Below are 15,143 nucleotides of genomic sequence, written 5' to 3' on the forward strand. Positions count from 1 at the left end.
CTGCCAGAGGCAGCGCCCGTCAGTCGCACGGAGCGAGGCCCGGGCGCGTCGGGGCCCCCCGAGATGAGGACGCGCCGGCGGCCCCGCTCGGCGGACACGTCTGGGCGCGCAGGAGCTGCGCAACCTCCGCACGGAACTCGGTGGCAGGGGCAAACCTCCATCACCGTTTTCAAGCACGTAACCGGAGTCCGTCTTATTTTCATACGTGGCAGCCGCCTTCACGGCAGAGCCCTGGATCGGTTTTAGGGTCTGCTTTGCCTTCAAATCGCATAAGCCGACTGTAGAAACAACAGCGTACGACCCCATGTTCAAAGAACATATACATGCCGAGGCACTTGAACAGTTTTTTCCCTAATATTACCTTGAGCTTTGTAATCCGCCTTTAAAACAGCACAGGCATGTGTATGCATGCATTCACCTTCACTCTTCCACTAAATTCTTGTCCCTCCACCGTTGTCCTCCCTGTGGACCAGTGCTGGAGGACAATGAGAAAACACAATTTCCCACTAGTCTCATGTATGATTATTGGCAAGAAATCCATGGTGAGACAGGGGTCTCTTGAGCCCAGATTCTCCTGTGTCTCGTTGACTCAGCCTCTTGCTATTCCTGCTCTGCCCCCACCTACTATTAATTATGTTGACCAGTCTGCCTTTTTTTTTTCCTACACATCCGATCCTCCCCCTTCACTCATCATCTGGAAGTGCTTCTTCTCACCCCTGCTTTCCTATTACATCTCAAGTCCATCAACAGAAACACTTGAACTTCCCAATGAAAAGATTTTAAGAAGTTAGCTGAGGTTTTAAAAAAAAAGTAAATAAACACCTATCAAACACCTTATACTCAACAAGAATCTCAGAAATAGCTATGTTGCTTTAACTAAAGTTAAAAAATAAAAATATTTGAGATGGACCCTCTACAAGGAACAATTTCAGGCCATGGAAAATAAGCTTAGCAAAGTTCTCAAAAACGTAATTAGGATCTTATGGGAAGGGCTAGCTAACATTATCTATATTCACAGCCATACTAGCTCAGTCAATAACAACACGATGGATTTTATTGTAGGATAATGGAGACAGCCATACAAAGGGCACTGCAAGTCCATCCCTGTTTCTTGGCTGTAGGCTAGTTTGGCTAAAAGTTTTTCTCTTCTGAATATATGAAAAATCACTCATAGCCCATGTCCAAGCAGCATTTTTAGGGGTGTTTTCACACAACTGCAAGTAGAAGAGGCACATATATTCCAATTAACTTTCATGTGAAGAGGACATGTAAATGGGGGGTCAGACTGAATGATGATGCTGTTCACAATGATCAGAAAAGGATCGAAACGTACTGGTCTTAAAAGGAAATGTTAAAAGCTGTCACGCTGAGTTTAAAACAGATAGTTAGATAGGCAGGAGGGAAGAGTCAGAACCAACTGAGATTTTGATTTGGATATAAAACATATCCGTGGAAGGGTGCAAGTCAGTCTCTGCAGAAACAGGAATTGAAATTATATGTTTTTAAAAGTACAGTAGCTTGCTAAATTGCATGCACATAAAGGCATTTCTTGTACATGTGCTGACAAACACTGTATTTTCCTGCCCTGAAAAAAGCAAAGCTAAAGGGTGTTACTTGAATATTGTCCATTCAAATAAATGGATGAAAAAGAGAATGTATACCATAGCTTGTATTGACATACAAACACTTTTATATATATGGATATCTGAGGGTGTTTCATTTTTTTGTGGAGAGGTTCTACAAAACATGACCTCCATTCCCTTAAACACATACTCCTAAAACTAGAAACATTTTGGTCCGTCCCCCCCGCCGCCGCCGCCATTTGCCTTCCTAAACCTGTCCTAAGCATCTGTATTATGTTATCCAACACACTGGCTGCTAACAATACAATCAATATAAAAGGTTACTTAGGGGGCATTGCTTTTTTCTGTCCTCAAAATACAAAGCTTATTTTAACAGGGATTTGAACTCTTTCACTGTGGAAAATGTCTTAGAACCATTGAAAAAAAAGGAAGGAAAAAATGAAGCATACTGGAATTACAATTTTTTGGAGTATGAAAACAGGAAATTTGCTTTAATAAACATTTTTCTGTATGTCAGCATAAAATACATTTTTTCAGTTTCATAACTTGATTGTAAAATTTTACAGGGCAGGAACTTGGCATGCCAGGCACTGACCTAAATGCCTATTATTTCATTGCTTTTAGAAAAGAATATCTGACCGCTTACACGTTGGTATTTATGTAGAGTACTGACATACAAACTCTACTGTTGTGCTTCAAAGAGTAAAACTTTTTCTTACCTTACAGCCACTAGCCTCAGTCAGGCTACAGCAAAGATGAATGGATTCCTAACATTGACTGAGCTAGAAGACTAACTGAAGGTAACAAATTTCCAATTAGATAAGCAAAACAACAGCTAGGTTGATTTGTACATAAGCATTTTCCCCTTGTAGATATCTATTTTTATATAACTCTGCATGGTGCCTAATAATCTTTCAGCAATATAAAATATCATGAAATACCAATGATCAGGAAAAAAGGATCCTTTTTTTAAAGAAACCAATCAGGTATAAGCAAAATTATTACATCAGTTTGTAAATTTTTGAAAAGCATGGTGGTTGTTACTTTACCTATCGAAAGTATCCCCATTTTATGTAATACTGTATTGCTCACAGAGGTCTCAGTCAAAATATTTTAAATACTTTTGCTTAAGTACTATAAAAAGTCCCCCCAATTGCTTTTGAATTGGGAGATGAGGGGAGAAGCTCCTGTAAGTCAAAGTGATTTTCGAATTAGTTTCCACTAGTTCATATAACATGACTCGAACACTTTTGGAATTAAAATGAGGAAGCACGGTTATCATGGCTGAAAGTTCAGGTATTTGTACAGTGGTTTACTTCCATAAAAGCTTGTATCACCTTTTAGAACAGGTCAGCTACATGAAGCAGTTAATGTGGATTTAGGGCTTTTTGTAGGTGGACTTTCATTCAAAAACAATGCCAATGCATGAGAAAATTATGAATGCATGTAGGATCATTACATACAACGGCATACTAACCACTTCATCTCCTCGGTTTGTTTAAAAGACTCTCAAAATAAACATTTGCTTGCTGACCAATGGCTGAAAAAAAAAAATAAATCCTGTGTATTTACTTAACTGTCTAAAACCATTGAAAAAATAATTTGCCATTACTTCTGTTTTCCTTCAGGCTACATAAACCAAGCCACAACTGTGATCACCCAACATCCAGTATCTGGTTCAATGGCCTAACACGAATTATAAATCCTACTGAGGCTCCACATCCCAAACACATCATCCCCAAAGGAGAAGACAAGGCTGACAAATGGCTGTGTGTTCAGAGTTCCTTTACCTCACTTGGATGAGAGACCTTCGTGAGGCCTCCAGGAAAGAAAGCATGTTTTAGGGACCGTGTTTGCACCAGCTTTAGTAACATGGACACAAGTGGGGCACTGGCTCGCAGCTGAGATATCCAGGTTCCGTAGTACAAAGAAGGAACAAAACCTAACAGGTAGATGCAATTCTAAATCAGGAATATTAGTCAGAAAATACTGGGGCTTATGCTTATTTGTTACAGAAAGTGTTGAGGATACTGTGTGTTTTAATACTAAGTGTATTTTTTCTTCATGTGGGATTAGTGCTCAGCCTCCATAAAATACTTATGCGTTAAGTAAGACTGGAAGATACACTTTCCTCTTGGCAAAGCAGGCAGAATAAACAATGTTTTCCTAAGGAAGGGCTGGAGCCCGCAGGAGTGCTTGTGCAGCATGGCGATTTGCTGCAGACAAGCCCTGATCTCCCAATGTTTGTGCTACTGCAAAACGTTATCAGCTTATTACAATGAGAGATGCTGATGTGAATGAGCTGTCCTGGTAAGAAATTACCTTCAAGTGAGCACTCAGGCTCCCACTACACACTGCAAGCACACATACTTCCTTCTTAACCAGAATTAACATGGAATAAGCATGGAGTAGCACTGCTGTTATCCCAGACTCCCAAGGGACTGAAAGTCAAACGGGCACTGTCATGGAAAAGAGCGGAGGGCAGGTATAACCCACTGCCCTGTGGGAGCCCCAGTCAGGGCCACAACTCCATCAAAGTAGGAGCTGTGCAAATACATGGGGGGGGGGGGCTGTCCAGATGCTCGCTGTTATATCCAAGGCAAAATGCACAAGAGACAGAAAAGCACTATTGGCCAGGATGACACACAGGTGGTTCCAAAACAAAATAAGCTTAACTGTTCTCAAGTTATTTTAAGTCTCGCATAGGACATTCTTCCACTGCTGTCTAGAAGTCTGTACTTAGCACCTTCACAATAACTTACTAGCCTTTCTTCAAAGCACTTTGTTAGCTGCATCACATGGAAACATAAGAATTCAGGCCTGGAAAGGACTACCAATCCTTGCAAAACCACTAAAACCTGTTATTTAGTCCAGAAAAAGAAATTCATTCTGCTGCTTCTGCCAACCAAAAGCCACAAAACACGCATTGTTGAGCAAACCATTCTGCATTATTCCTGTTTCACAACAAGGAAATCCTGCAAGGGACATTAAACATGATCAGCAACAGAGGAAAGTCAGGGTCAGTCCTGGAACTCTATCTCCAGTGTCCAATTCCCAGTCCCCTATTTAATGCTGTCTAACTACATCCTTTCAGGGAACAGGTAATGGGTACCTTTAGGGTGATAAATACAGATGGCTAGAACTTAAGAGTAATAGAAAGTCTACTCCTCTGAAACTTTATCTGAAATCCTGCAGGACACATCAATATCGATACATCTTCTACAGCAAAACAAAAATACCATCTATCAAGAAAGCATGAAGAAACTGGGGTCTCTTCTGTCTACAAGCACAGGTCTGAGACAAGCATATACTAAGTCTTCCAGTATGAAGGACTAACAATCACTTGTCTTCCTTTGCCAATTTGAATAAAAAATTAGCTTTCACAAAAGATGAAGGTGAACCAGGAAGTTTGGGTGGAATTTAGTTCTCAAGAAATTTTTGAAAATAAATCAAACACTAGGGCTAGTCCTAGGTATAAAATAAAAAGTGCAAGTAAACTGAGTCTTTTATCAGTTCTCCAATGCTGACCCTGCACAGGTTCTAAGGTCACTCCCAGGAAATGCAATGTTACAGGAAAAACCCCTAACTTGGTATCTAAGCATTTTGATCAGAAAATTAAGATCTCAACCTAATTCCTTCTGGCAAAAATGTCTAGGAAGTGTTGGTTCTGTTCCAATGAAAAACCCTTGGCATGAAAAGAGAGTTGCAATTCCCTAGTATTAATATTCATTGCCATGTAAAATAAGGTGGCTTTAAAAAAACCATAGACCTGAACTTCTACTGAGGTATTGTTCCACTGTTGTAAAAGAAACACTGCCTAACAAACTCGCTCGTGGACTACAGCTCTCCTCATTTGAGCCCCTTTTCCTAAGAGTTAACTGATACTTGATAGTAATTAAGAGGAAATGCATAACCCAGCTACTGCTGAAGTAGCAATTCCAATATCCCATGATATAAATGAAACACAGAAACCATAATGATAATGAAGATATTTTTCTTACATTGACTGAAAATAAAGTTAAAATGTGTTAAATGAAGTAGAATATTCTGTAAAGGTGAATAGATGGAGTGTGCTGGACTCTTCTCAAATTACTTGGAGGTTTAAAGTATGTAGAACTCCTTAAGGACCTATTTACATTACAATTAGGACTAATAGCTTGACTAAACATAAATCCTCAATGTGTTAACAATTCTTAAGTCTTACATTATAGATCCAGTGTGCATGTTCCCCATATATGGCTTAAGAAAAACCCCAACCTAAAAAACTTGCTATAAGGAATTTCACTGCTCCTGTCAGAAGAGCAGTACCCTAACTCCAGATCCATGAAAACAGATGTATCACCTACCTTTAGTGCAAACCTGAAACTGGTGCTGTTGTACTATTCTAGCCTAGCCAAATGAATGTAATCTTTCTGCAACCTTCTTGTAGGTTGTGAACGCTCACAGAACATCTTTTTCTTTACCCACCATATCCCATGTCTCTACAGTGTTCTAGTTGGGAGAGGAAATCCAGTGATGATACCACCATGCAGCATATTTTTTTTGAATCAGCTTTCTCCATAAATACTAAGGGAAGTGCAAAGGGGAACAATTAACAGCCTTCCACATCCTCTATGGAAGTAAAGCAGTAACAGCCAGACTTTTTCATAATTTTATTAAAGCAACAAGTTATCAACTTTATTTTTACTCATCCTTTTCAGTGATAGCTCCTTTTCCTTTCAAGATCATAATCTCAGAATTACAATTCACCTGGACATGAACATTTCTTCCTTCTTGCACAGATATCCTTCCTATTTTTTCCACCAACAGCAAATCATAATAGTCCCCTCTGAAACTTTACTACATGTTGGTATTAGTGCTTCACATCACAATATACCATTAGTAGATTTATAAGAAAGTTGTACCAGCAGGAATTTTCCATGTTGAGATGACCTCAAGCTAAATTAAGTTTCACTTAAGAGGGGCAAATCCAGTTAAAAAAAAGTATCTAAGGTCTATTGTTTGCCCATGCTAAAGCAACCAAAATTTTACCAAATAGCCCTAAAACCATAAGCAGGTTAATTTCACATAGTCATATACATCCAGAAACTATCTATACACGATTTACTTGCCTAAACTCTCTGTAGTCAGTGAAGTGTATCTGAATTAGGAACCATGCTCTTCTCCATTCTCCTGGGTCATTTGGGGTTAAAAAATAATAATTTTAGCCAAAAAGCCAAACACCTGGAAAAGCTCTTTGCTTGCACAGGCTTAGCAAATACTTGTCAAATTTGAGAATGTAAGAATGCAAGTCTATGGATTTCATCTTTTAAAAAAAATCTTCACCCACTACCCTGTAGGGGCTTATTGGATTGCACGTTTGTTACCCTGCATCCAGAGATGTAAGGAATTAAGGACTTTACTACTCGTAGCAGGTAAAAAAATGTTCTTGTACAGAAGCACATTCAATTAAGAAACAATTTTCAACCTCAGCAACACACAGGCCATTGAACCCAGGTACTGAGCTCCAGTTTTGGACCCCAATTCCCTCTGTGAATTCCACTCTGATAAAGCAGCCAGCCAAGGAAAAGCAAACCATAAATCCTACTAGACTGCCAACGCCACCACCATTTCAGACAATTCCTTCTCTAGAATGTAGCAGCAACCAACATTATAAAAATATGAAGAACAGTGTAACTATTTTATCCAAAACTCTTGCAAGATGCAGCTTTTTAAGATAGGACAAAAGATGAAGTGTGCTTCTGTATATAAGTCAGACACTCAAAATTATTAGCCAAAATAAACTGACAATTCAAGTTTTTCAATAGTTAGTGTCTTCCAACTCCATTTAAAAAGGAATATTCTTACAAATTATTCCTATCCTCAGTGTTTAGAAGCCTCCAGTAATTTAATAAGATCTGCAACTAAGGCTTTTAACTACAGGAGTGAATTTCTGCCATTTCAACTACATTCAAAAACATCCAAATGGAAAATGGTAACATTTGTATGTTTGTGTTAACTTCCCTCCATCTGCAATACTAGCTTGACATTAACTAAATCATTAAAAGCTACTTTAACTCCTTCACCGAGAATTTCATACAAGTTCAGCACAAGGATAAATTTCTTGGTTTTAACTAGACTTGGAACAGGTGACTTCATTAAGTACACCTGAAAATATTACTACAGGAACCTCTCAAAAATCAAAGTCACCCAGATCTGGCTACTAGAAAGCTGTGACAGGGCCAAAACCAAGAGACACTTCAAAAGCTTTAATGAGAGCTTTAAGAAATTACATGAGCCCAGCATCTGGAGAAGATGCCTGCCTCTACACTACATGAATGATTGGGGATATCAAAAAAGGGCTTACTAACCATAATAAAAATTTCAAGCTCAAGAGCCTGAGAACTAGAGATACACATTCCCGTCTCCTCAGCCTAGAGGTGCCCAGCCCCACACACTCACATTCATGTCCTACTTAACAGCATAATGGAGCAATTCCTCATGACTCCACTTAGAGCTGCTCCGCAGAAAATGTAAGACAAATAAAACAACTTGCAGGAGAGAGAAAAGACAGTAATCTTAAATTCCAGTCTGAATCCCACCTTGTTTCCAAAAAACAGACAAAACCACAAGTTCTGTACGTCATCCAACTACTATGGAAACCAAGACACTGGGCAAGTCAGAGTTCAACATTGCCTTGTTGGAGCAGTAAGATCTCAACTGCCTGGCTATCTTGACTACTGAGAAATCCCACAGAATCACATCTTGAAGTACATAGCAACACTTATAAGAAGCTAATTCCACCCACAAGTTGCTTCAGAATTATGGAGGGGGGGAAACCCAACAAAACACATCCCAGGTCAAGTAATTTCCCTGAATAAATTAAGATAGCATTTAAAAAATTCCTGCAATATCTCATAAGACTTGGGTAACGGTTAAGGCTGTTCTCCTCATTGGTTTCAGCAGAGGGAGCCAAATTTTCATCACAGATGCAGCAGTACTTCAGACTTTCCCCAACAAATTGCTCAGAATTCCTGCAGAAGTACAGGCCTAAGCACTGCCAAGCAAAGGCAGTAATCAACTGTAAGCATTTTTGCAACTGAGAAGCTACGCAAAGTTCCCCAAGTTGCTAACCTCTGCAGCAGGAACAGGAAACAGAGCACCCTAGAATAAGAATGGCAGGGATTGCCATTATCTTTTTAGCAAACTGACCGAGTTAACAAACTAATAAACTACACCAAAGACCTGCGAAGTCCTTTCATCTTCTGATGTTATCCTTTGCAACTCAAAGAACTATTCCACAGATACCCACCCATTAATCACACACACATTAGTCAGAGTTAAAATTTATTTCCCATTCATTTCTTGCACTTGAAGTACTCTTCAATGACATCTTTGGCCTGAGATTCCTTGCCATAGTCCTGTAACACAAGATAACCCATTAATAAAATACAGACCCATTCAAAAATTTACAACCTATTTTTAAAAGGACAACTGAGATCGACACTTTTCCTCAAGGCATTCTCAAATATTCCCCAAATTCCATACAAGTAACCTCAAGCAATCTGCCAGCTGCTTTGCCTTCGTTCTCTAATAAAAGACTATTCTAATAAAGGACTATTCTATTTCATTAAGTTTCACACCCATTGGTATGGATCCAAACAAATTCTTCATTTCTGCTTAAAAAAAGCCAAGTATGTGAAACAGTAGCGTAAGTATGAAAACACATAGAGAAGACATTAGTCTTTATTGTGAAAATGTAGCCATCTCTTGGGACCTCAAAGACAACAAAGTCTTCAAGGCTCGTACTGTGGCTTTACTTTACCAGTGTCATTTTAAAATATACTCTGCAAAACATTTTCAAGTTAAGCAGACACATTGAACTGGCATTTTCTTCTGAAGCAAAACTTCATCTCTTCTAGTTTAAACATCCCTCCTTTAATGCTTACTGGCCAGTAGGCATAGATACTTTAAGGACATAACCCTTAACTCACAAAATGAGTATTTTAAATAAACATGAAGCAGTTTATCAACAATGCAAAGCAATTATCTTGGATTATTTTTTTTAAACATCTATTTAATAGTCCCTTATCTAAAGAAACCTTATCTTTACTGCTTATTTTCACAAGTCAAGAAACAAGCTATAATCAGCATCATCTTACTTTGACAACCACACAACTGCAGCCCACTACTTTGCGAGGTTTTCCTTCTCTGTCGATCTTGCAGAGACCTACCCATTCACCCAGTTTCTTGTTGTCATCAACCTGTGTAAAACATTGCATCACATTAGAACTAGCCATTCCTAACATAACTAGGTTCAGCAAAAAAGCCGCTGTACTCTCAGAAGTATTGGGTAACGGATGGCTGCTTTCCTCACAAGTATCAGTAGAGGGAGCCAAAGTATCATCATTGTACAGCTTGCTAAGTATTTTAATTTGAAGGAAAAAACCATGTTGAGACTCCTCCTAGGCTCCACGACCACTTGCATTTCTTATGATACAGGACACAAAAACCCATGTAACTTTGTAAAATAGCCAATACACATCCTTTGCCATTTACATCCACAGCTTTTGCACTGCTTCTATGACAATCACAGAGCTAAAACAATCTCTGCTGCCAAGAGAAATTTTGCTTAGATAAGCCATATACTGAACTATAATGTAGTGTTTCAAAGGTTCTGCCCTCTATATACTGAAACAAGCAGCTTATAATGCAAGCAGGATAACTGTTCCAAACTTGTGTCTAAAGCTCCACCACTCACCTTTATTAAGTTGATCTGATGTTCTGCACAAAGTGCTTCAACTAATTTTACATACGTGGGTTCATCACAATTTGAAGCCAGAACACAAAGGTGGGCTTGGCGTCTAAAAAAAAAAGAAAACTGACCAATGTAACTTCAAACACTGCTTTATCTTTCTTTATAATCTAAATCACAAAGAACAAAATTCAGCATGTGTGTTTCTAGACAACCACTTCCTGAGTTTAATTTTTGGTTTTGAGACACCATATGCTTTTGAAGTACTAAACAGATTTTTTTATATGATCTACTACGTCTTGTTTTTCATATACATAACAGGCTACTTTCACATTGTTAGCTTTATTATCAGACTCTAGTCCAGTTTTGAAAGCTTCTAAAAATCCCACTAAATAAATTCTCAGCCACTAAAGAAAGGTGTAATGACTGGATGAACACCAGGTCCCATAAAGAATGGTGTCACTATCAGAAAGCAACCAAGTTACAAATTGCTTTTTCTTGTATACCACAGATTACAATAATTTAACATTAGAACTGTAATTATTAAAAGCTTGAATTTCCACGTCAAGTTGTTATAAGCTCTTCAGAACAATCTTTTCTACTTACGTTCAAAGAAGCTGTTATGACAGGGCCCCAATTCTAATTAGGATCTTTGAATACTGTGGTACAATGTTAAGAATACCAAAGGGATACCTGACAACAAAGAGAGCTGTATGGGTCTTCTATGCTTAACCTAATGTAATTTGACCACTGCAAATCCAGTCAGTTTTCTCTATGGCCTTCTTCATCATGAGTTTCACCAGACTGTTTCAGAAACATTTCCAAGGAAGGACCAGCACACACAAATGTATATAAACCTTGTACATACATCATCCTCTTAACACACAGCATATGAAGTTGTAGCTGAACTCAAAAGAACTCTTACAAACTAACTGTCAGTCATTTAAGTTGTATTTCTCTTCCATTATCTGGTACCTTGTCTTAAAGCTTTTTGCATACAGGTTTGTCAGACTGCTGTTCTCACTCATAAGGTGAGTGAAGGGGTATCCGACAAATTGTTAAGTCATCACCCAAACACTGTAGCATTACACTTAAGCACTGTCTATTCTTAAAAGTATGTGCCTATATACAGACACACACACAGGTGTATATATACACACAGTACTTCACCCTACCAAGAAACCATGACTAATTACCATGGTTGGCACATATATGACAACTTTAATGTTGTTTTGATATTGTAACCAAATCAATTATTTACAGCTGCAACACAAAAAAATGAAGCTAGCAAAAAAGCAAAGGCAAGCTATGAATTTCAGTTTTTCTTCATAGAAACTAAACCTATTCTTACAGGTTGAGTCTGACATACATATTAACCCTCCCAATTAAAATCTCAGAAAGTTTTGAGAAAAGTTTATCACTTCTTAAAACACAAGGTTCTTGAGCCCCAGATTTCCATTTCTACATACAGCAAGCACCATTCCATTTTCTTCACAAAACCAGCCCACATAAAAGCTTGATGGCACTGGGGTCACAAAAAGACAGAACCTAACACGCTAGATGCTGTTATTCGTGAATCATCGAGTTTAGCATCTGTATTTTAAGATCACAGTTAAAGACCCAGAAGAGATAGCAAAAGACAAAACTCATTGGCAGAAAAACATGGTCTTGCAAAAGCTTTCAACTGAACATCTGGACAAGGCGACCACTGTATGAGGTCCGCATACCTCATCACAACACACCTCACCCAGTTTTGCTATTCACCATAGACAAAATGGAAAAGCAACACTTACTTGTCCAAGGCTTTGGCTGCTTCACGAATACCACGAGCTAGGCCATCATGGATAAGTGCGGTCTTCAGCACTTCTTGCAGGGCGGTGTTAACATCCATTACACCTCCAGCAGTAATGCTAAAGAGAAGACAGATATTGCCCTGATCGTGCCGCCATCTTAAAACTATAAACAAAAGCTTCTCATTCACCTGCAACCATCCCAATCATTACAGAAAACACTGAAAAAAAGCAAGCTCAAGAACTAAGCCAAGGGAGAAACTGAAATAAGGTGAACTTGAAAGAAACTAAGAGATTAAATCCTCCCCGGAAGCCAGCCAGCTGCGCGCTCTCCGCGCTCCCTTACAAAGAGGGGGAAGCCGGGCACACAGCGACCCTGCCAGCCAGACCCCACGCCAAGCACCCAGCCTCTCGCCAGCGGAGAGCGTGCGGCAGCACTACGGCGGGGCCTGCGCAGGCAGCCCGCCCGCGGCCGAAGCTGCAAGGCCCGACACGGAGCGGCGCGAAACGGCGCGGTCAGGCGAGACGCGGCCCCTCCGCCCGCCGCCCCCAACGGCCCCGGCCCCGCTCACCCTTCCTCGGCCATGGCGCTCTCGGTGGGTGCTGTTCCCGCCCGGGTTCCTGCTGCAAATACAGACACAGGCCGCCCCGGTGAGTGCCGCCGGCCGCCCCGGGCCCCCCCCCCGGCCCGCTCCCGCCGCGATGCCCCGCCGGCGGCGGGGATTCAGCCCGGCAGGCCCCGGCGCCATTACGGCTAACAAACCCCGGCACCGCCGCGAGCCGCCAGCGAAAAAGGGGGCGGGCCTTCCGCCTCACGCTCTTATAGCGCGCGAGGACCCCAGCCCGCGCGGGCGCGGCGGCTGTCCGCGGCGCTGCCTGATTCGCCGCCTCGCCCGCCCCCGCGGAGCCGTGGAGATGGCGGCGGCGGGGCCGCCTTCCCTCCCGCCTTCTTCCCTCCCTCGGTGCCAGAGCTGGTCCGGCCCGGCGGCGGGGCCTCCTGCGGGGAAAGCCAACTGCAGGAGCCGGCTAGGGGCCAGCCGGGGCCGCGTCCCGTCGTCTTCCCCAGGGCAGGACGTGCCCCAGTTGCTGCTAAGGCGGTCTGGCTTCAGACGGCACCGTTCCGCGATCCCTGGCAGCCTGGAGGCAGATGGGGAACAAACCTTAAATCCCTTAAATACAGCACTCGGCTGTAACCTTGAAATCTGAAAAGCGCAACTGCACGTTCCCGTTCCTCTCAGGTGCTCGTGCAAGTGATTCCACTGACCCGCAGTGCAGGCGCGTTGCTTGCTCAGGTGCTGTCAGTCTCCGTGGGGCTGTGTCCGTCCTATCTGTTTCAGACTTGACAGTGTGACCGTTGGGTGGTCTACATAGTGCCATCTTTGTAAAAAATACGTAGCGGCAAAATACAACAAAAATAGGTAACAAATACTGATAGCCGCGGTTTGTGGCTAACGCAGACACGTTTGTCACCAATGTGTGGGTCACCTCTCCTATGGTATGTCCTCCTCTGACCTGCCCGGTATCGTCAAGCGGCAGGCTGTAGGCTAAATCCAGGTAGTGAGGAGACACGGTGCACAAAGCGGCCCACCGGGGCTGGTGAGGGCAGGGGAGGACAGAGAGGGAAAATGGAAACCCCTCAGCTAGCTCAGAACTGCCCCGCAGGCCTCAAGGTCTGGCAGCACAGGGGAGAGGCCTGGCTGGGGGCTGCGGCTGCAGCGCTCCCAGGCTCCAGCTCGCCCTCTCCCTGCTAGTGTCACCTCTGAGGCAGGCAAGTACGCACCCTTTATGTTGCAGAGATCTAGAAGGGGCAGAAGCTAACCACAGCCCTCTGAAAAACAGTCATTGAGATGGAAGCGTAGTGCGAGGGCACTTCTCTCCCTGCGCTCCGAGCTACCAAGGGCAAAGCCAGCAGGAACGACCTTGCCCGTTACTCACGCTGACAGCCTCCAAGGTGCATATGGCCACCTCCAGCTACTGCCATATACTGCTTGAAACTCTGAACTGCAACCTCAGTTGCAATACCCCACTGGGTTGCAACCACCAAGCCAGGTATTCTCATTTAGGAGCTCCTGTGGGACATTTGTCCGTGGCTTCTCCCTTCCTGCACAAGAAGTGGGAACATATAATTTCCTTCGTACTGCTCAGACCCCAGAAAGCATGCAAACACACACAAATTGTAGTGCCCCCCTTCTTTCACTCTCCTCAGGGAGAACGTTCTTCCCTATACCCATCAATCACTTAATCTTCCCGTGCTCCTTAAAAAGCCCCAAAGGCACCTAATCTATAGAGGAGGTTTTGTACTGAGTGGGACAATAAACCACTATCTCCTTCAAGGTCATCAAAGGATAACAAGCCCTTAGTCAGCCATAAGACAGATCAGTATTGCTAGATAAGTGCAATATATATTCTGTCCAGGAGATGGAAGTATGCACATCTGAAAGATTTGTGTTACAGCGGAAGTGATAATCACAGTCAAATTATAATCTGATATTGTAGAAATACAAGATGCAAAAACAGTTTTTCTAGCACAGTTGTGAGGAAACAAAGCTGTGCTAAGATAAAAGTTATGTATGTGTAAAGGGGAGGTTTGCATTAGCACTGAACTCTGTATTGAAATGTTGGTACTGCATAGCAAGTGGACATGTTTGTGTGTAAAAATTAATGGAAGGGTGTGATCCTGTTTGAAAGTCCACTCTGCTGCACAGTGTGTTAACAGGAGCTCAGCATTCTGTTGGCACGACTCCACCTGCTCCACCTATCTGTCTGGATTCCTACAAGGAGTAGCTAGTTTCTTAACCTCTTGTGGTGGTTTAACCCCAGCCAGCAACTAAGCACCACGCAGCCGCTCACTCACTCCCCCCCATCCAGTGGGATGGGGGAGAAAATCGGGAAAAGAAGTAAAACTCGTGGGTTGAGATAAGAACGGTTTAATAGAACAGAAAAGAAGAAACTAATAATGATAATGATAACACTAATAAAATGACAGTAGTAATAAAAGGATTGAAATGTACAAATGATGCGCAGGGCAATTGCTCA

General features: G+C 41.9%; 1 protein-coding gene across 1 annotated transcript; it reads right to left on the reverse strand.

Annotated features, from left to right (window-relative positions):
• Nucleotides 1-8,889: 8,889 nt before the first annotated feature.
• On the reverse strand, nucleotides 8,890-12,915 carry RPS12 (ribosomal protein S12). The gene is made up of 6 exons (XM_010574675.1): nucleotides 12,871-12,915; nucleotides 12,680-12,731; nucleotides 12,111-12,227; nucleotides 10,324-10,426; nucleotides 9,725-9,826; nucleotides 8,890-8,983 (listed from the first exon to the last, which is right to left on the reverse strand). The coding sequence occupies exons 2-6, from the start codon at nucleotides 12,691-12,693 to the stop codon at nucleotides 8,921-8,923; spliced, it is 399 nt and encodes a 132-aa protein (XP_010572977.1). The 5' UTR covers nucleotides 12,694-12,731; nucleotides 12,871-12,915; the 3' UTR covers nucleotides 8,890-8,920.
• Between the last annotated feature and the right edge of the window lie 2,228 nt (nucleotides 12,916-15,143).

The sequence above is a fragment of the Haliaeetus leucocephalus genome, unplaced genomic scaffold, assembly GCF_000737465.1.
Source record: "Haliaeetus leucocephalus isolate CR32 unplaced genomic scaffold, Haliaeetus_leucocephalus-4.0 Scaffold450, whole genome shotgun sequence".
In the NCBI taxonomy this organism is placed as follows: domain Eukaryota; kingdom Metazoa; phylum Chordata; class Aves; order Accipitriformes; family Accipitridae; genus Haliaeetus; species Haliaeetus leucocephalus.